This window comes from Adelges cooleyi, unplaced genomic scaffold (genome assembly GCF_023614345.1).
Source record: "Adelges cooleyi isolate 19-005CV unplaced genomic scaffold, UGA_ACOO_1.1 ACOO_flye_CR_arks_rails_tigmint_CR_PRNA_651, whole genome shotgun sequence".
NCBI lineage: Eukaryota > Metazoa > Arthropoda > Insecta > Hemiptera > Adelgidae > Adelges > Adelges cooleyi.
Window position 1 is genome coordinate 1534318 of NW_026096352.1, and position 22810 is coordinate 1557127.

The 22810-nt window shown below is 31.2% G+C and overlaps 1 protein-coding gene across 1 annotated transcript in view; it reads left to right on the plus strand.

Annotated features, from left to right (window-relative positions):
• The first annotated feature begins 442 nt into the window (after positions 1-442).
• LOC126844721 (SRSF protein kinase 3-like) overlaps positions 443-22810 on the plus strand; it is a 42789-nt gene continuing 20421 nt past the window's right edge. Inside the window, exons 1-2 of the mRNA XM_050583102.1 lie at positions 443-834; positions 12364-12411. Coding sequence (XP_050439059.1) covers positions 443-834; positions 12364-12411 — 440 coding nt within the window. The remainder of the gene's footprint in view (positions 835-12363; positions 12412-22810) is intronic.

A 22810-nucleotide genomic window follows, 5' to 3' on the forward strand; every position in this document is an offset into this window, starting at 1 on the left:
CTGCCGCTGCCTCCGGGCTGGTTCGGTCCCACGTGCCACTACCATCCCTCCGTCCGTCCGTCCGTCTGCTCCTGGGCCGCGGATTGAAATCGTTTACAAGTGTCGTAGAGGCGGTTCGCACAGGCGCCGTTGGCCGTCCGCACGCGGCAGAGACGACGGCGGCGGTCGCTACCGGATCGCCACTGCCCCGACAGACGCGTACACAGTAGCACAGCGTGCACTTTTTGGGGATTTTTCGAAATTACCGAACATTTTTCGGAGAGTCAATTTTTTTTTTTTTTAATTTTTCTAGTATTTTTTTTTTCCTTTCGCCGCCGCCTAACCAAAAGGCCGCAATTCGACAGAATCAAAAAAAAAAAAAAACAATAATATAAAAAGAGACGAGAGACAAATTTTGTTCTCTTCAAATACTTGGCCGTTCCAAAACCATTTGCCGTAGGCCATGGACAGCGACGACGAGGTATTAGAACGCACCAACCGCCGCACCGTGCCACCGAGACGCCGGCTGCTGCCCGTCCCCCCGACAACGGTGGCGGTCGCGCCGTTATTCGCCGTCAGCGCCGTAGTCAATTTCATCTACCAGTGCTACAACTGCTCGCGCGGTAGTTTAGTGAGCGGTGTACGGCTGACATCGGACGTCGTGTTGCCCAAGGTGTGCGCTACTTGCGGCGTGGTGTTTACGTTACAGTTCTTGTACCGCACCAACAGAGTGTACAACGAGCTGTCCACGTTGACGGATGACCGACGCGGCTCGGCGGCCACTGGCGGTGGTGGCGGTCGGCCAATGTCGAGACCGGACACGCCGTTAGAAGATAGGTTTGACGACTTACGCCTGTGAGTATATACATATAGTTTTTTTTTTGTATTCAACAAAGTAGTATATAGTTTTTTATCCCAAAAACGCGCGCACCACCCCCTCGTGCTCGACGTTTACCACAAAAAAATCGCGTGTTTCCACGTTAATATTTCTACGTTAGACCACGGTAAAACACTTTACACACGGTTTAGGCGTTTTCTTCACTCCATTCGGCATACCATCACATGTATTGATTTTTGTTGTTCAACGGCTAAACTGTACGTCTAGTAGCTAGCGGGTACCATTAGACACGATAATAATAATTAGTAGATCCCGGCGGAACAGGGGCGCAAAAGTCCGGATTAGGCATACCCAACGGGAACGGGGTCCCAAATACCGGTTAATGTAACGGAAAATTGAAAATAAATTATGCCACAGTAGCGCTATCTCTCCGGAGACTTCGGTTAGGTAGATTAAGTTAGGCGTGTAAACTAGACAGCGGGACAGAGCCATCTAGCGACCTCTTTGGGAAATACCGTTTCCGCTATGTGGCGTCACTGTGGCTTAATTCCAGGCTGTTACATTAGCTGGCCGTATCTTAACATCGCTCCCCTTTCCTCCCTCCCACCACTCCAGTTGATTCCATTCCATTTAATCTTAGTTATTAGGCATAGGTCAATTTTTGTTTATTTTTAGTTTGAATTTACATTTTGTGCTAAAATTACGCCGTTTCGATTGGCACTGACAGCTTCCATAATATTATAAAAATATGCGTTTGGTTATAAGTAAATACTGGCATCAATTTTTGTACAATAGGTGCAAGTTGGTAAAATTCAAACAAGAATAAAATAAAAACAAAATTATTTAGTTTCAAATATCTATAAGCTTATTTTTAAAACAGTTTTAATTGTATTGGTTAATTCAAATTCACTGAAATACCTATAACCACTTTATTAGTGATTTAACCATCAACTACAATCAAACGAAAATAATTTTAACAAACTGGTTATGCTGTTCAATATGGTTATCATGTTATCATTTTCATTTTGTCAACGTTCATTCTTATTAATATAGCTATAAATAATCGAATGAACTTAGATTATCAACATGGTGCTTGTGATTTATATTTATACAACAAAAATGATTCAAATCAGATGTACGTGCGTAATTAATTTCTTCAAGCTAAGTATGTGATATGTTTAAATGCTTGAAGCCAAGTAATGATTTAGCCTAAAGAAAATTATACTCAAAAGCTATTTTTCCGGGAGTGTAACTGTATTCTACATAATATTATGTGAATAATAGACGGTTTATGAATTGCACTAATAAACTTACCTACTTGGCCATATCGATAATCAATATTATCCAGTGTTGGAAAAAACCAAATCCAAAAATACCTAATAATTAGACATTTCTAAAAAAAACCGTGTTTTGAATGGCCTTGAAATCATCAGCTGGATGCAACAGGGCCTGGATCGTATTACTCCAAAAAATAATCTCTAATAACCAGATCAGATTCGATTCTTGAACAGAGATTGAGTAACACCTATGCTTCTATTTACTTTTATCTGATATTATATTGTGCAAAGAAGAGCTGGACTGCTAAATAACACACTACGGATTAAAGATAGAAACAATATAACTGTTGGTTATTATTGCAAAAATCAGAATACTACGTATGGTATTACAAGTTGATAACATTTCAAATAAAATAGACACAAAATTCACGAAATGTTGATATTTGTAATCCAAGAAAATAAAAGCGTCACAACATGAAGAGTATGCTGCCTTGAAAATGTTTGAGATTAATAGTGACGAGACTACAGGTACCAGTCGAAAAATGTTTAACGATTTTTCGCCAAGAATTCATCGATTTAAAATGATAAAAATCACTTATCACTCAAAGGGATTTGGCGTAACGAAGATTATCTATTTTGAATAAAAGTAAGTTTTTGCATAGATGGTTTTTAAACAGTATATTGCCTGCATTATTTGATCGTAAAATGTGTAAATAATCTTTATTTTAAAACTAGAAATAGAATAAAAAATATTAGTGTACATAGTTATCAAACATTATTAAAATGTATACAATTATAAAATTAGTAAAATTAGTAATGTATTTGTAACATACAGAAAAATATGTAGAGGATAAGGAGTAATTAGGAGGCTAGATCCAAAACCTTTATACTATGTGCTCTGCCGTTATTCTTAAACATTATATCACGCTATATATTCGGGTGTGGTTCAAGTAACCGAATATTTAACTCGCCGACAGTCGGATGACTGACCCTTAAATAAACAAATTATATAATTGTCATAAGAAGCTGATTAAGAAAAGGCCGAAGTTTGTTATGATGTATTGTGAATATTTAATAAACATATATAGTCATATTAATAGTGCAAGTTACATGCAAGTCTTTTGTCTTATTTGTAAAAATAAGATAATTTTCCGTTTTTTTTTTTTACTTTTTTATGCATTTTTACTTTTATTATGTTTTTCTGAGCGTTTTCATGGAAAACCATATTTGAAATTAAAACATTTTATGTAAAATATTACCGAAAAAATTACACAAAAAAAACTTTTTAGATTACAAACTCAATTTTAAAGATTTTCTATCTTTCGAATAAATAAATCAGTATTTTTTTCAGAAAGCTGAGATTATTTTACAAATGAAACTGATTTTTAGTAATTTTTTTTTTTGTTGGGCAAACATATCATAAACAAACGATAAAAAAAAGGTGTTACAGTAATAACATGATTTAAATAATAAATATAAAATGATGAAAAACAGAAAAAAAGTAAGTGCATAAAACTAAATGAAGTTAATATAATCTTAAATTAAATTAAAAGGCAAATAATTGCAAAAATGACAAGAACGGTACGGGTGTTTAATAAATTAATGTTAAATGGAAGCTGAATGTTAAGAGATGAGAGGAAATTAAATAGAGAGAGGTTTTTGTTGGTCAAGGCCGGACAGATGGTAAGGAGGTGAGAGAAGTCGCAAATAGCTTCATCATCATGAAGAGGACAATATGGAGCAGAATTAAGGGATAGATGGAATGCATGTGACGGTAGAAGATTATGGTCAAGTCTTAAACGTGAAAAGGAGGATATTACATTTCTGGGAATATTTAAATTATGGAACCAAGGACGAAAAGTAATGGTAGGGGAAATAGAACGGAACCAGTGGGTGGAACTGAGGTTAACGTTGGACCATTTGTCTTGCCACGCTTTGGCTAGGAACAATTCTTATAACAATAAATTAATAAAAAATATTATTATTCAACACTTAAGTTTAATACTTTATTATATTGTTTTATTTACTGTTTTATTAAATAAGCAATAATTTACTAATAACTGTTTTTAAAGTATATTTTTTCTTTTTATAATGACTATTTTGAAAAATGGTAACTTTTTAATTTGTCTCAAACACGTCTATTATAGTTTATCTTGTTCAGGTTATAATTTCTGGTATTTCTTATTTTTTCGAGTTTTTCAGTGGTAGTGTGTATCGGGTTAACTCGGATTCAAAGCTCTAATTTGCATTATATAATATCTTTTGAAATTATATTAGAGTTAGATTAGACATGTAGTCATCTATACTAAAATTATATTATATTATTCTAGTATTACATTATTAGACAATTTTAGGGTCTGGATTTTTACATTAAAAAAAGACAAATTAATGCTTATATACACTAAAATACCTTGAAATATTTCTATTATGATCACTTAAAAATTAGGAAAATATGTAATAATACCTATTTTATTTGTGCTAAAATAATCAAACTGTAAAATATGTTTTTTTGACATATCTTACTCTTATCAAACTGTAAAAAATATACTCAATAATGTATAATGATAAATTATTTTTAAAAACCGGACCCTACACATAACAATACATTATATTACACTTTATTCAATTATATTACAATATATTCAATTATATTCAATTATATTATATTATATTAAAATTATATTATATTACACTACATCATATTATCGTATTATACTAAAATATATTTATCAAAAATAATTAGCGTTCGAGTTATTTTTCTTATACCTATCCTTGTCCTTCGTAAAAGAATAAAACGTTTACTTATCGGCTATATAAGATGCATAAAATGCATACAATAATGTATCAATAAAATACATACATTATCTATATATACTAATCATTTTAATTACAGTGTGGAGTTGTTATATAATTAGGATTTATCGGTTTTTTAGTAGCAATTAATTATTTATAGAAAATGTATGGTTTCGTTTATGTGGATACTTAATAAGTTAAAGTTTTATTGAAGTAATAAGTCTATTTTATAGTTATACATAGTAAATCATTTCTAAGAGCTTTACACCAAATATAACACAATAATAGGCATTATACATACATTTTATCAACTCCTGAAAAACAGAATACAAAAATTCACTGTCATTTTTTTAAGAGTAAGAGCTTATGTGTTAAATGAAAAGTACAATCAAGACATGTGGTATTACCAGTCCAAGAGAAATCTGCATTGGAAGACCTGAAATAAATTAACAGAGTAATTGGAGTAACTACAATGGGACTACTCCACTGACATAGACAAGTCGTAGAATCAATGCGATTTTAATAATAATTAAACACATTTTTGCCTACCTACTTAAATTAAAAAAACGGATCAATTTTCCATCAAGTACTCGTATTATATTATTGGTTCAAAACTATTATTATAACTTTTGCAATTTCACTGACTTGACAGCTGTTAAGGGGATTGCATACGGTCTATTTTTAAGGAGTTTTATATAGGCAATATTTAAGAAAAGAGAGGTTTTAATTATTCCCCGTCCATGTCAATTAATTTACCAGTTAATTTTATAAAAGCTTCCAAATAATATTTCGAATTTAAATATTTTTTCTATAAATTAAAACAATTATGGTTTGTTTTAGACCAAAAAGCTAGGCAAAATTTCGACTACACACGATGGTCCAATTTCAATTATTCTGTTAGGTGATTCGAGTTCTTTGGCTACTTTACTATGTTATGTAGAAAGCCGATTTTCATTTAAAAGTTTCAGTTTCTTGTAATTAAATAAATTGAATTTGCAATTTATTCTGATTTAAAACCCCGTTTTTTACATAAAAAAAAACAAAAAATCAAAAATATGTCTCTTTCATAACCTAGTTGAGATGCCAAAAATTCATACATCTTTACAGAATTGAAATCGGGTCATTCTAAGTAGCCGAAATCTTGTCTGGCTTTTAAGTCTAAAACGTCAAAAAAGCAGACCGCATGCAAACCTTTTAAGCACATTTCAATATTTAAAAAAAAAATGTAATTTAGCTGTTGGTGTTCTTTTTTTTACATGTTAGATAGCCCTGTTGACTATAGAAATGACAAGTGCTTTGTACAATAGGACTTACTAGACGAATGAACAATATTGGAGTCTGTGTACTGAAACGTAGAGCGACAATCGATAGTTTTTTTTTTTAAAAAGGTAACGAGAAGGACTGTTCTTGAATTCGGATAGTAATAGAGTTGACGATGGAAGTGCTAAAAAAAAAACCAGCAGTAAAAAAAAACTATAACAATCTCATCAGACTTGTCTGCGAAAACAAAGACATCGTTTGGAATTTTCGTCCCTTACATTCAATGACGTTTCTTGCCTTGACAATATATTATTTTTATTGTTATCGAAAACTAATTTGGGCCGACGGCTCTCCCGGGAAATCACTGGGCGAAGGAGACTACTTCATGTTTAGCTGTTCCAACCTCGTGTGTAGGTACAAAAACAATGTACGTGCAGACAGACAACAAATTAGATTGCTAACTACGATAATAGTATATAATATTATCGAATCCGTTTTTGTGACACTCTGATGTCTTGTGGGAAATGATGCTCATCGTTTCGATATTGTTGTTATGGTGGAACACGTTTGTGTTGCTCTAAGCCGATTGACAACAAAATATATATGCGTGTCTTCCTTTTCAAGACGGTACCTATCTACAATTAATATAACGTACTACCGACCGGTAAACAAAAAAATTGAAGTCGTGTCCGCTGCAACTAATCAATAACGCAAACCGAGAGAAAAATACATTTTGATGACAGCAGCCAGACCTCAGCTGGTATCGCTCGTATGTGATATAGAGTAGGCACTGACCACACACGACAAAAGATTTGTTCACAAATGGATCACATTAATTTACTTTCAATATTCATTTTTACGACAAATAAATTTTAGTTTTTCATTAATTCAAAAATAACTGTTTTATCAATAAAATATTTTACTTTATCAATGCAGTTTAAAACCTATGTATGTACCGTAAATTAAAACAATTTTATCAAAACAACCGCATTGCCATAACAATAATAAACAAATTTTCTCGATGGACATTAGAACTCTAATTTAGGTAAAATATTAGAAAACTAACAATGCTAGAAAAATGTTTGTACTTTACAAAACCGGATTGTGAGTTTACATATTTATTAAAAATATAACATCACATTATTCATTGAATTTATTTTCTTTTATTAAAAAATCTTCTTGAATTTTTGATAAAACAATTTTTTGTAACAAATAAACAGCTTTTTAATGTGCGCATCTTCTGTTTTTTTTTGGCGTCCGTCTAGGTTGTTGTTGCATAATAATGGAGAACTGTACATGATTATTCTTTTAAATATAAAACGGATGAGAAGTTTTTTTTTATGTTTTTTATTCAACAATACTGTCTACTGGTGTGACCAAGTAAAAGCATTTTACAAGGAACTCACGCACGAGTCTCGTTTAAATAATTTATCCGACCATTAGACGGGAACGCCATAATTAAATATTAATAATCTACACTCGGAAATAGCAGTAACGTTTTTATTGAAAAAAAAGTTACAGCTGCCTGGTTTTTTTTGTTTTTTAGTTAAAATTTTTGTTATTCAAATGTAAGTATTTATTTTAAAAATATACGGATTTTTGTTGCGCACACATACAATTATTTATTTATATTTTTAATTAACACTGCCCGACCAAATTGCTCAAGTTACTCTTCCATCACTATTAAACAGTGGAACGTATAAACATTTTAAAAGATTATGGTTTTTGTACAAGAAAAGGACCAAATTTCTTTGGAAACCTTTGATGTTTTTCTAATTTGTTAATGGGGTTGTGATGACCCTCATGTATAATCAAAACCCTGTTGATGAACAAACGAATCGTCATCGAGTAGTGCTAATATTTTACTCGAAACAATTGTTGGTTCCCTTAAGAACAACTACTTCCTAAGGATAAATTTTCTTATTAATAATTATACGGTCAAATAAAAAGCCAAAATCTCTTTTTATTAAATAAGTCGATGAAAAAATCAAAAATGTTTGTTCCTACAAAATACAAAATTGCCTAAATGACAAATTAATAAACGTACCTAATTGTTCTTTAAAATTGTATATAATTGATGGTAGGGTAGTAAATATTGTATTAAATAATGAATCTTTGCAACGCCGAAGATATTTTAACGGTTTATCTCATACTGAAACAGAAATAATGCTCCAAAACCTAATTCTCTGAAGTCTTCTGTTTTGTGTAAGTCCTCTTTATTTCTGGTTAAGAATGATGGAGTGCTGTTTACATAATATATCTTATAGAATTTACATGAAAGTTCAGCAAATTAGAGACGGAAAATAAAACCAAAAATAAAGAGAGAAAAAAAATAATCAATAGGAAAAACTGGGAATAAAAGTTGTTGTTTAAAAAACATGACGTTGTGAAAATTCCAACAATGGAAGCATAGCATGAAGGACATTTCAAAGTGTAATGTAAGATATTATCTCTGGGCTATTTGGATTATAAAAACAACTTACAAATAATTACAATTATTATATTGATTTCTAAGGGTATGCCAATTTTAAATGTCTGAATCCATTTTTCTTAAAAATTTAGCTTTTCTTAATTTATTTCAAATTAATAAAACACCGAATCATAAGAGCTCTATGATCGACCTTATATTATATAATTTTTTGTCTCAATTAATATTCTTAAATAATGATGTTATCGTTCCTGTAGACAGTTATGCTCATACTATTATCGCATCTTCTCTATCGTATTTAGAATTATATGGCTGGTCTAAGGGTAACTATTTTGCTATCCTATCATTCCTTGAATCAATAAATTGGGTCGATTTTTAAACTCAGTAATGATATTTACATTCTCATCGATGAATTTTATTCTTCGTTACATTTTATTACAGATTCGTATATTCCTAAAAAAAGATATTATAAATATACATTTCCTTGTTGGTTTTCTAAAGACCTAATTAATTTAATTAAATTTAAAAAAACTTATCATACGATTTTCAAGCTGTCAAACTCTGTATTCATAGTCGGTTCTTAAATCCTATCTTAAGTTATACTTTTAAAAGTAAAGTTTAATCATAAGTATTCATAAACAGGTAAAGGTTAAGTAAAATTAATTCTTGTGGACTACGTAAATTGAAAGCATAATCAAAACCTTGGTAACACTTGGTTACTACTTGTTATCACTATTGATTGTCATAGATTATCGATTAACTTTAATAATCTGTTTTGATAAGAGGTTCAATTTTAATATTTATTAGGTAATATATTTTATTGATCGCGACTGTTGAACACTTTAAATACAATTTGATTTTCTGTAGGTAATTGTTAATATACTTGTGTTTGTAACATAATTTTATTCAATTGATAAAATGTATTTGGTTTCTTCTACAACTAGTTTGTTCTATATGTTTGATTATGGGTAAAGGTATCGCCTATTCAATAACTGAAAAACAGATTATTCAAGATTAAGTTCAACCAAATAAAATTGTTGAAAACAAGAAGGCAGATGCTACTACTGTGCATGCAAAATATCAGGCTTGGGATCAAATTGCTGAGCAATTTAATGCCATCGGATATCATCCAAAATTAGTATTTTATTATTTGGGAATTTCCAGTTTCATAAAAACGTAAAACGGCGAGAAATTGGATTACTAGAAAATGGACTAGCAAACCTCTCATTGAACTATTATTTAATTTGGATTCGTTAAACATAAGAGGCATCAAATATTCTAATACAGTTGTTTTAGAAAATCTACCAAATAAAATATCAAATAAATAAAATTATGTTTATTTTTGAATAATTACTTACCTCAATAATTACATGAAAACCATAAAACTAAGTTTATGTACCTAAATCGGTTAGTGAACTCGACATCTGAAAAATGGTCAACTGGATTTTCCATATCTCGTATGTAACGTTTCGGAATTCGTTGACCACGATTATTATCAACATTAATGTACAAATTAATTAAATCCATAAATTCAATAACTTCCATTTTGGAAACGTAATAGTAGTTATGAAACTTGTTTTTGATAATTTTCGAATTTGTGATAATAACTAAAAGCAATGCTTAAGGTAGGTCTCGACCAACCTTAAGAATATTGTATATTAAAGTTATACTTTTTCTTTTCTTAAGCCAAAGTCTCGTTTACGAGTCTCATTTAAGTCATAAGTTATAAACGATACTTATTCTTAAGCAACGACTATAAATACGGGCCTAATAATGATTATTTAAAATTTTCTTCTTCACGTTCACAATGCAAAGCCCTTTGTAAATTGGACTACTCTCGTTACTTAAATATATGCAATATTCCCTCAAAACTCAACCCAATAAGTTCTGGTCTTTCATAAATAACTTCAGGTTACCAAACATTAAGGTGTTTAACCAAAAATCAGCGGAAAATGGCCAAGATATTGTTAGTTTATTTATAGTAGTTATTTTTCGACGTTATATAACGGTAAAGTTAATCTTAGTATATTCTTTTCTTCTCAAGTAGATGAAACCTTTCATTCTCTAAATAAACTTCATATTGACCTTCTTGATGTTTTTCATGAATTTGCTTCCTTCAGTTATAAGTCTGTTATTAGACCTACTTCTTAGAACTTCTGGAGAACCTCAAGGTATCAACTTGCTTCTCTCCTCTTAAACCCTTCAGTGCCCAATTTTTTTAGTCATTAAAAAACGAGGAATTCGGGAAAAATAAGGAAAAAATTCTAAACATAAATATTTTTTATATTATTCTAAGTTTTTAAAATGTAGCATATTGCAACAGTGGGCCATAAAATATTAATAAAATCATTTTTATTATTATTTATTAAAATTTTTAACATTTACATATGGTAATTAGTAAAACAATTTTTGTTACTAAAATAATATTTAAAACCCTTAACGATAAAATATATATAAATATATTTTTTATGGTTGAGGGTTTTAAATATTATTTTATTATATATAACCATAAGTTGCTCAAGTTTTTTCTAAATTTTTATTTATGTTCAAACATAAATAAATAGTACACTTTATCTTCACTGTTCGGTCAATTGGTATTATAAAGAACGTCTAATAGTCGTTGAGTATTTGATGACTCACATTGCTGAGGGCCTTTTTGCCCCCTGTAGCAAATATGCAACATGATTAAAATTTAGTACAATTCATAAAAAAATTGATAAAATATATAATTCTCTATTTAAATAGAATCTATAAGACTTACCAGAATGCGTAGAATTTTTGTTCAAAGAATAAATTAGTTTTTAAAGTATATAAAGTTAAAAGAAAACACGCATAGCCGTGGTTAAAACGAAATAAAAAACAAAAAAAATGGCAGGAAACTAAACATCCGTTATTATCTGAATCATTGTGGTGTTAATAACAACTGGCAGATGGATATTTCTTAAATAAATGAGAGCGCCACCTAATTCAAACATTTTTTATATGATAAAATATAATGATATTTTAAACATATAGCATATCTGCTAAAATGGTCACTGGAGGGTTAATTTGTTCATTAATGATTATGTCTTTTCTATTACTAATTCTAATATTCTTCTATTTGCCGATGACGCTAACATTTTCAAATCAATAACATCTTTTGAAGATAATAAACCTTTACAAGATTATTTAAACAGTTTTAATGACTGGTGCTATTTAAATGATCCCTCTTTAAATATAAATAAATACCAAGTTGTCTCATATTCTAAAAAAAAAATTAATCCAATTAGTTGTACTTATTGTATATCTGTTATAATGGTAGTCTTCCGCGTTCCTCTTTAGTTAAATATTTAAATACATTGTTTGATTCCAAACTATTATTCAATCCCCATTTATAAGAAATCAAAAATAAAGCGTTATCTGTCTTTGGTATGGTTAAAAAGAAATTGCTCTAATTTCAAAGATCTCTTTACCTTCAAATGTCCTTGTCCTTCAAATCTCTCATCCGTTCATACTTGAGTATGCGCGGCCTATTTGGGATAATAATATTGATCAATTTGAGAAAAATAAAGTCCCTAGGTTTATTTGCTTTAAATCTAGTATAATTAGAACCCTCCATTCTGGGTATGAAAATATTCTTAGCGTCTTATAAATGGAATCCTTAAACTCACATATTATATTTCTAAATAGCCAGTACAGTGGGGTCGAGGCATAGTGGGGACGGGGTGGTCACAGGTCCACAGAAATTATTATAAATGAAAGTGATAAAATCACTTTTAAATAAACGCTTCTATGCGAATCTGTTGTAGGTCCAAACCAGTACGGCCCAAACAACGCACAGTCAGAAAGTATTATACGTAAGTGGGTAGTAGTTGAAGTAGTACTAGTAGTGGTAGTAATAGTAATAGTAGTAATAGTAGAGTAGTAGTAGTAGTAGTAGTAGTAGTAGTAGTAGTAGTAGTAGTAGTAGTAAGTGGATAAGAAAGGAAGGTCCAGTGTTTTTTCAATAATTTTCAGGACCAATAACATGTACTCGTTTTCAGAGGCATTAATCGAGAAGACAAATTACATCTAGTCCTTCCGAGGCAATTTTAGAATTGTTAAAAATAAAAATTATTAGCGTTTACAAGACCCGTTTGAAATCGGTTTACGTGGGGCGGTATTAGACGATCCAAGGAAAGCTTAACTCCTACAGCAGTCTCTTGGGTTTCCTTCTTACAATATTGTATTGCCTCGGCAGAGCGTACAGGATTAAATATAATGATCAATCGTGTCTGTCATTTGAAATCCTCACGTAACAAGATTGAAAAAAGCATCTAAAGCGTTGCGTACGGATGATGTATATGCACATAATATTGCTGTGCCGCAAGTGTGAAATCTTATTAACCGTAGACGTCGCTCGGGTTGATGAGCATTTAAAGTAGACACGATATATTATAAGCATAAGAGCATTACATGTTGTCTACTCTATATTATTTTCGGCTCAAACGTGTCGACCTCATTATTATTGTCGTGCGAGTTCATTCAATGACTACCGGATTATTTTTGTTTCCACGCTTATGCTACCGAACAGTTTGATTTTCAATTATTATTGTACATTTCACACACCGATTGCTGTGGGAGTTGGAAGTTGACAAGGCGGTAATGGCAATTGATGTTGACACTCGTGATGCGCATCTACTTGTTATCAACAAGCGGAGCTTGTTTATTATTGAAATTGGGTCTGCTAAATCAATGTTCAAATCAAATCCCCAATTAAGAACTCTTGGAGGAGGAATTTTTTAGATTTTTTTTTAAATAGTGTCATATTATAGCACATTTGTTAAACGAAAACCCTTCCACTTTAATTGCAATTTGCAAGTAATTAGAGCTGAATTTTTTTCTCTCGTTTATTTACACTTCATTGTATACACTGTATATTTTGATGTTGTCTTTGCGAGTCTGCCCGATTTGTAGAGTTACATTTCATACAAAAAAAAAAAACAAAAATGTTTGCTTTATGAATTTGAAGAAAAAAGGCATGGGTAACAATATACTGTAATTAAACATAGGGTGGTATACTATAATGGAATGTACATGAATATACAATATGATATTTTTTTGGTTTGTTAATGATTATCGATAGTACTATGTTTGAAAAACAGTTTATATACATTTGGAACATTTTCGATTATTTAAAAAAAAGTTATACAGGGTGTTCCAGCATGAAAGGTAAGTAATAGGTGATTGGATATCTGGGGGACCCCCAAATAAGCCCCCTGTTTTCATTTTTTCGATTAGTAAAAAATTGAAGATTTCGACAGTTAAGTAAAAAAATAATGAATTAAAAATAAAAAAAATTATTCCCTGTTATTCAGTGCAAAAAGCTCACCTTAAAAGAGGGGTCACATCATTTTCAATCAGTTCAGCCCCTAACTCTTCTCTTCTCACTTCTCTTATAATTTTTTCTTATCTTTAGTCTCCAATCATTTATCTCTTATCACTAATATCTTATTATTTATTTCTTATCTCTTGTTTCTAACTATTTATCTCTAATCTCTTATCATTTAGCACCTATCTCTTATAATTTATTTCTTATCTCTCATAATTTATCTCTTACCAATTATCTCTTTTCTTTTATCTCTTATGAACTATGTCTTAGCATTTATATTTTATCACTTATCGTTTATTTCTGGTCTCTAATCATTTTTCTCTTATCATTTCTTGAGTTAGGGGCCGAAAGGAATTGAAAATGATGTGACCCCTCTTTTAAGGTTAGCATTTTTGCACTGACAATGAATAACAGGAATAATTTTTTTTTTTTTAAGTCATTATTTTTTTACTTCACTGTCGAAATCTTCAATTTTTGACTTATCGAAAAAATGAAAACGGGGGGCTTATTTGGGGGTCCCCCAGATGTTCAATCACCTATTACTTACCTTTTATGCTGGAACACCCTGCAGGGCATCGTAATTTTAAGTTGAAAAATTTGTAAATTTGTTGGGTGTTTTTCTCGATTTTGATGGGGAAGGGGTGACTTTTTGAAATTTTTGGCCTGATATAGTACTTTCCAGGTATGATTTCTGATCTATAGAGTTGCTACACGAAGAAATCGGCTCTACAGTTTATGAAATATCGTGGGTTCAGACACAAAAAAAAAAAAAAATAATAACGCATCATTGTAAAAACAATACCTTCTCAGCTCCGCATTGAAGCTAATTAAATAGGTCTAATATAATTTCATTGTTAAAAATCAATTTTTTTTTTAATATTTCTAAAGTTATGTGAAATATTCAACTCAATAATATGTATGGTCGTATTATGCATTGTTATATTTGAGTTTTTGCTTGTATTGTATAAAAAATAATAAAACTACTGTTAATTTATTTTAATTAAACTAAGTAATTGTTTTGTGTAAAATGTACGACGTGTAATTTAATATTGTTAATATTTCATACTTTATTGAATTTCACATTACCTAATGTGTTTAGTTTTGTTTTTGTTTCGATATATGAAAATAATTTCATTAATTGAAATACCTATCTCTAAAGTATCGATTTTATATGTAATAAACGAGTTCAAATACTTAGCTAGGGAGCAAAGAATCATATTTTTTTCTTTTTAACATTATAGAAAACGCTCAAAGATTTTACAGGAATTTCGTTTAAAAGCTTTTATAATAAGCATTCGGCAACTAATTTTTCATTACTTTGGCGTGCTAGATTTATAGCGTTCTACTTTAAATCGCCTTGCTTCCATTTTGCCAAAGATAATAAATTCGTTCGCGCAATGTACACGGTAAATGTATTAGGTTTATCTCTCAAGGGCAGTCACCTTTTCAATACCTTTTTTTTTTAATATTGAAATGTGCTTAAGGGGATTGTATGCGGTCTGTTTTTTTGACGTTTCAGACCAAATATCGACTACTTAGGATGGTGATACGGTCGAAATGTATTAAAGCCACTTTTTTCTTAAATATTGCCTCTATAAAACAGACCGCATGAAATCCCATTAACTTGCAATACATTTTAACCCGCGGGTTCGGTTGAAAAGGTGAACCCGAACGACCTTCTTTTTAATTTTCCAAACGTTATCCGCAACGCTTTAACGCCCTTTAACGATGATTGAAAGCGTACACAAGCCAACAGAATGTACTCATTTGGCGGTTTGGACTTGATGTAAGTATGCGGGTTTTTAATCAAGTTTCTTGCATGCTTGGCAAAAATACAAGCGTACAGTGTTATTGGTTTTCTGTGGAAATCATAATCGACATCATTCATCGGTCTTGATTAGACCATATTGTCGGCTATATTTTCTGAAGGCAGTGCTATTATGTTCTTTTAGAACTTTAACAAGAAAAACATCTTACAAAAGTCCACACAAGAATTTATGATTAACTGGATTCCGAATGGCCGGATGCAGCATGTTCGTTAGCGATAGCAAAATATTGTTTGTATCTTTCACCGAGACGGTCCAATCAAAATAATGATGATAATATCGATAATTTATAACACAATTTTTTCTGTTAATACATTGTTTTGTAGCAAGAATAATTGGCACCATCCATATTATAGTATATCTATTTGTTCTTCCAGTGTGTCTGCTTGTTGTGTAAATTTCGAGCGTTCGAAACCAATTACTTTTAATTAGACAACTCTACTAAATTAATACCCACAAAGTCTTATAATAATATGTATTTGTAGCTTTTTTCGGCCTAAATAAAAGTATATCTCAGAAACATTATTAAGTGTTAAGTAAAATTTTGATCACCCTAACGCCTAAACAAAATTAAACCGGATTAAAATTTAGTTATGTAATATTTTGTTCAACGCTTTGGTAAAATGTATACGGAATATTATGTTTAATATAATTAACATATACAAAACATTTGTCTAGAGCATGAAAAACGATTCAAACTACTAAAAAAAAAATCCATTGGAATTTCAAATGTTATTACCGGCAGTGGTTGTTTTTATACTAAAAGGGAAAACAATGAATTTCCATCAACGTAATAATGTAGAATATTATGCGTCGAAATTTTTGGATAATATTTTATATTCCAGACTACCCGGTTGTACACAGTTTGAGTTGTATAATAATATATTATTTATGACATGACATTTATTATTAATATTCCATTCTAGGTAAATATATTCGAGTAAGCTATTCTTTTTCTTTTTTTTTAATACTTCGAAAATAACATATTATATTACTTCTAAACGTTCTGATATATAATTTTGAATAGTAGTTCTTACGGATCGCCGAATTGGATAGTTTTGCATTATTTGTATACAACTCGAGTTATTATATTTTCTTCGAAAACGTCAGTTTTATTTATTTATATTCGTTTCTGTCTATATTTGGAGAAGAGAAAATGAAAAAACGTCTACGACTAAGGAAAATATAATATCATTTAGCAAACAGTCTTATTACATTTTTTTGTTTTACATGCATCGTGAAAAGAAGACTTTCATCTTTGTTTTTATTTTCATTTCGACTGCACGAGTATAAAAAAAATATAAAATATATATTACTACGTTTTTTCATTTTGATTATTTAAACAATATTAATTTATAATACCATCAATGTTGTACATGAAAATAGGTACATCTATTTTCAAAACTATCAGTTTGCAATTAATGAGTTTGGAATGATGGCAAAAATATGTTTTATACTGAATCATTTTTATTTTTTTTTAAATTGTTAGTTTAAAAACGGTATACACATATTTAAATTTAAATTGTATTTACTATATATTAAAAAAAAAAAGAATATACCTTTAAACTTTATCGAACTTGGAGTTGTTAATGTTTATGTATAGTACCTACTTTAATTTTTTTCTATTTCTTTGGAAACAAGCAATCTTCTCGTCTGTGTTTTCAACAATATAAGTATATTATTTTGAAAATATATCGTTTTTGGATTACAGAATGACATGTATTGGATAAAGCTTGTCACGCGTTTTCAGTAAGTCAAGAAGTTTCTCGGAAGTCAACTCAATTTTAATATTTTAATGTATTTGGTAGCTGCGTTGACAGGTTCATTTGAAATAGGTATCTGTCAGTCGCACATCTTAGAAAACTACCGATATCTCAAGGGAATATAAAACTTAAAATGCATTGAGTCAAAAAAAGCATTGTCGTCTTTACATAGGGTTCCTTCGATAACAAAATATGATTGTCATTCAAAAATTACTAGGTAAATAAAATATTGACTACATCACACCGTTCAAAAAAAAAAAAAACCGAATTCTCAAAGTTTTATTGAACGATGAACCTGCACTTGTCCGTAAACCACTCCAATAGAGTTGACATTAGACTAGTGAAAAATGTGATTACCTTAGTGCCAAAAACTACATTAAAACAAAGTTTTGTACTAAGCATACAATGTGCACTTTAATTCAGTGTAGGGATAACAATAAATGGTTGTTCGTTTTTATCAAACATTAATTTGAACATTTTTAATAATTTCCCCCCTCGATTAACTGTGCATTTTCTATTAGATATTGCAGTTTAACAATTTTCATATCTTTAAATCATTCAACTTAATCTCTTATACGGTTAATTATTAATGATCCACATTTGCCCAGACGATATGGCCTAAAAGGTATGTCTACTGCTTATAAGTACCGTTTTTTAAGTCCACCAACGTAGCCACTTTCTGATTGTTGTTGAATACGTTGTCAATTATCTGTCTTTCACTGTCCACCCTCGCATTCCCACACTTATCTATAATAGAGTTAAATTTTTTTTTAAGCCAGTTGGTCACTTATTTCACACAATATAGTATTTTTGTACAACTTGGTTGATTCTCATTAGCTGACTGATAACCAGAATTAAAATACAGCACTTTCTTGAATTTTTCATTAGTTCATTCGTGTAAAATATACATTGTATGGATTACATTATAAGAAAGAAAACTTTAGTATAATAAAAAAATATTAATAAAAAAAAAAGGTAGCAACCTAAAAAATAAAAATAATAATTTCAACAATTATATAGAATATAATTTTTGATGGAATATGAGTTTTCTTGTATACGAGTCCTGTATTGTTTTCTAATAGTTGAATATAATCAAAATGTTTTGGTTTATTCGCATGTTTTGATGAACGCAAGATTCACTATTTTTCGGAAAACTCAAGGGAAGTGTATTCGTTTTATTTAAGAAAAGGTCTTCTTGTTCTTCAATTGTAAGCAAAAATTGAAAATATTAATTATACTGTACCACAGGTCCGAATGAGCAAAACTCACTCTATGTACATTTTGACACATAATTATATTTTCCATTAGGCTCAATTTTTTTTTTACAAAACTATAACTATTTCTCACTATTTTTAAACTATAAATTAAAATAACTAATTCAATTGTGTATTATATCAAAAATGTAATGTCTGTGACAAAAATATATCAAAGTTTATATTTTGTTAAATTTTGTCGTCCGAGTGCAGTTTATGTCGACTGAATGTAAAAAGACAATTGTAATCTATTTGTCTAGTACTCCAACTATTTCTTGTCAATTAAGAAAGTGCCTCGAAAGAAACTCGCGTCTGCCTAAAAGGATGTGTTCACTTGTCGAGGACTACTTCAAAAGTAATATTCTGAAAATCTTTGGTATTTGTATTGGGGTCACATTCTGTTTTGGACATCTTAACGCGAATACTCTTTACTGTGTCGATTCCAGTGAAAACCGATTACAAGAGGTATTTCTCTTTCGCCTTGGAAAATAGTTTTCCATTTTATTCGTTCGCTTAGAACAAGAGCGGTCTTAATGGAAAACGGCTCTTCTCTTTGTTGCGAAGAGCTCACAATCTAATATTGTCAGTAAAGTCGCCGGCTATACACGGCTACGTGCTTTTCCGTAGGCCGGTCGGATGCCGGTTTTCACTCGGTAAAAAAAAAAAAAAAAATAAGAAAAAGGATAATCCGGGTGATTTCTATGCAGTTTGACATTTGTGTGCTTAAGGCACACTCGCTGCCACTTTCGGTTTGTATTCCTTTGGCCGTCGGTTAATAGGATAGCGTCTTGCACGTGATCACTGATCGCGTTTTCTGTAAACTCTGCAAAGACAGCTTTGGAGTTTAGACCCAATCAAACGCTGTATTGTTTATGTGAGCGTTGCTTCTGATGTCTTTGTCGTCAATCTCGGGCAATATCGATTCCGTATTTTCTTTGAGTACCGCCACCGCCTAGTTGTATCTGTGAAAACAAACACAATATGCTCGAAATCGAAATCGCCAAAAGGGACTTTATATTGTTTTTGCAGTCAATTTTTTTTTTGATTAAAACGAAAATTCGTCAATGTATTTTTAATTAAAACTTTAAACCGCGGTTGTATTTGATTTTAGGCGACATATTTTGCTGGCGTAATGATGCGATTAAACGTCATAGAAATAAACCATGTGGATTTTAGTTTATTTTTTTTTTTTGTGTACAGCTTTTCACATGTTTTTTATTGAGTCTTTTTTTTATTTTGTCGGTCGATACGAACCCAATCTTATGCCAGAAGTAACATAAGTCGCATAAGCGATATTTTTTGAGAAAAGAAAAACCATATTATTATGTAAAAAAACGTTTTCGCATTAGACGCAAAAACCAATTGCCGCTTTCAAACGCTCTGCTTTATATAAAGCGTTTTCTCGGCACAAACCGTGAAAAAAAGAATAATAATTGGCCGTGCTCCTACCCGCACAATACAAGTCAAACATATAAAAACTTCCAAAATTGATTTAAACAGATTGTGCACGACGCGTCTACCGCACAGATTTCTAGTTAAAGTAAAAAAAAATGCACCCGTGTGAAAAACTTATAAAAGCGATTTGCTGCGTTGTGATATTTTGATAATAACATGGCAGTTCCGGTACCGTGCAGATTATTCAATAAAATACTCGGAACCAAACTAAATTAATTTTTTTTTTTAATGAATAACGCGTCAAAGGTATTATTCTCTGACATTGTACGCTCACCGACACTTTCACAAAAGCCGAGATTAAAATCCACCTAATAAAAAAGATTTTGTCGCGAGGAAAAAGTTTCTTTCGTCTTATACGTTTCCCAGAAATTCGGCCTCGGGGCTACGTTTTTCGTTTAGTGTGTTTTGTAATTTCCATTCGACAATCCTTTTTTTAATTAATCAAAGAAAGGGGCACTAACGACGTGCTTTATTGAGGTTACTTCCCTTTTGTTTCGAAGCCTATTAGCCTTTTTGTATAATAAAAAAATACTTGTAATTCCAATAAGGGTCGACCAACGCAATAAATGTAATACTTTTAGTTTTATCTCTTTTTAATTATCTTTTGGGCGTTTTATATTATATATTAGCGGGTGTCTTTTTAGAAGACTCTTACATTTTTCGAATGCCAAATAAAAACCGTAATAATAAAGATCAAATTAATCGTGTGTGTGTGTGTGTGTTTTCTTTTCAATTGTGTACGCAGAAAAAAATAGACATAGTTGGACCAACTAAAATTATGCTTCATACAGGATGATAATTTTGTCGTAAGCCATTCAATATCTCATTTTAAAAATTAATTTTTTTTTTCCATAGTGTTTTTCTAAGAGGAGGAGTGGCCGAGTGGGTAAGGCGGCAGTGTGTTAGCGCTCACTGTCGCCGGTTCGACACTCGGTCACAGGCGCTCCGTTTGCTGGGCGAGCAATCGTCCGGTAAAAAGGAACCGCCATCCCCCTCTCCGGCGACGGATTGACGACCAGTCCCGGAAGCGAATTCGTCAAGAAACCATCTCATGATGGCAGCGTTGGGCTTTCATGGCCCGTTAAGCTACATGATGATGATGATGATGATAGTGTTTTTATATAATGTAATCTCAATTTTCCACGCATTTTGATGTTTCCACCCCCTCCCAAACTAACTATTCGTATACCAACTTTTGAAACTTAAATGGTAACACATATATTTTATTAACTTTTAAAATTGAAAATAATGTACTGTAAATGTTGACTGATCGATAACCAGTTTTGGATTTAGCTAAAGTGACAACTTATTTAGTTATTCCGACTTTATAGTGTTGTTACATTAAAGACAATTTTATTTGGTTCAACTGTGCATTATTTTCGTGTACTATTGTTTCAGCCACGACTAGGTTGTGTACTTTTTTAAATATCTATATTATCTTGACTTTGAATGAAGATATTCGACAAACTACATCATATAGGTATTGTTTTATCACCTGTCTCGTCAAATGCCTATCATATTTTGTAATACGATAGTCAAATGTCATTCAATTAGCTGATATTAAAACCTGGTTTAACCCTAATGAGTTTGAGTTTACTACTGACTTGAAACGTCAAACTAACCCGTTAAGTAATGTTTTTTTTTTAAAAAGTCCGTTGATATACAAAAATCAGAACACATTTCAAGCGACAAGCGACGGCTCTCTGTAATAATATGTTACTTTCTGCACTGGAGAGCTTTTTATTAAAGTAATCGATTCGAACACCATCAGCTCGGGTCGAATAGATTTAATTCTGAAGCTTTACAATAAATAAAATATAGGGTTCTCTACAATTACAAGTAAAAAAAAATGTACAGAAAATTTTGAATACTAAAAAGTAATGTTTTTTTTTATGATTTTAAACGTGCAACTAAATACATTAGTAATAATTTATTTCCATTTTGTACGTTTAGCCCCAAAATAATGTTTTAAATCCCTTTCGTTATAGTTGTTGTCGTATTTTGTAACATTTCGTCGAGTGTAGTACTTATAAGCTCAGACCTGGTAATTTTTTACATTTTTCATCAGGCTTAATTGCTATAACCTTTGTCGGACATTAGTCATGACCCGGCTGGTCATCATAATGTCATGTCATTAATAGTACAACGCCGTGTGTAAACGGGTCACGAACCGCGTTTATACTTTTTGCAAACTCATATTATAATATCATTAGGTCGTGAACGTCACATATCCCTTACCACGTTGCGATGGTACAACGAGTGTCGTTTATTGACCAACAAAAACAGAAACAGTCGTTGAATTTAAAGTGCATAGGTACCTACACTCACAGCCGGAAGATGGATTTTGTTTTTTTGTGGGAGGGGGATGGAAACAAATCTTGAAATCTGCATAATTCGATTTGGCGGTTTGAAAAAATATCGACTTTTCTCGTAAATGTCATCCGTCGTAGGAAAACAGAAAATGCAAATAACATAACAAACTTGCCCGACTCGACGGTGCTCAATGTTTTTTATATTTGTTTTTTATTTCCAGCTAAAAAACACACCTCTGATTGAACACGAAATTTTGGTTATTCGACCCAGGAAAA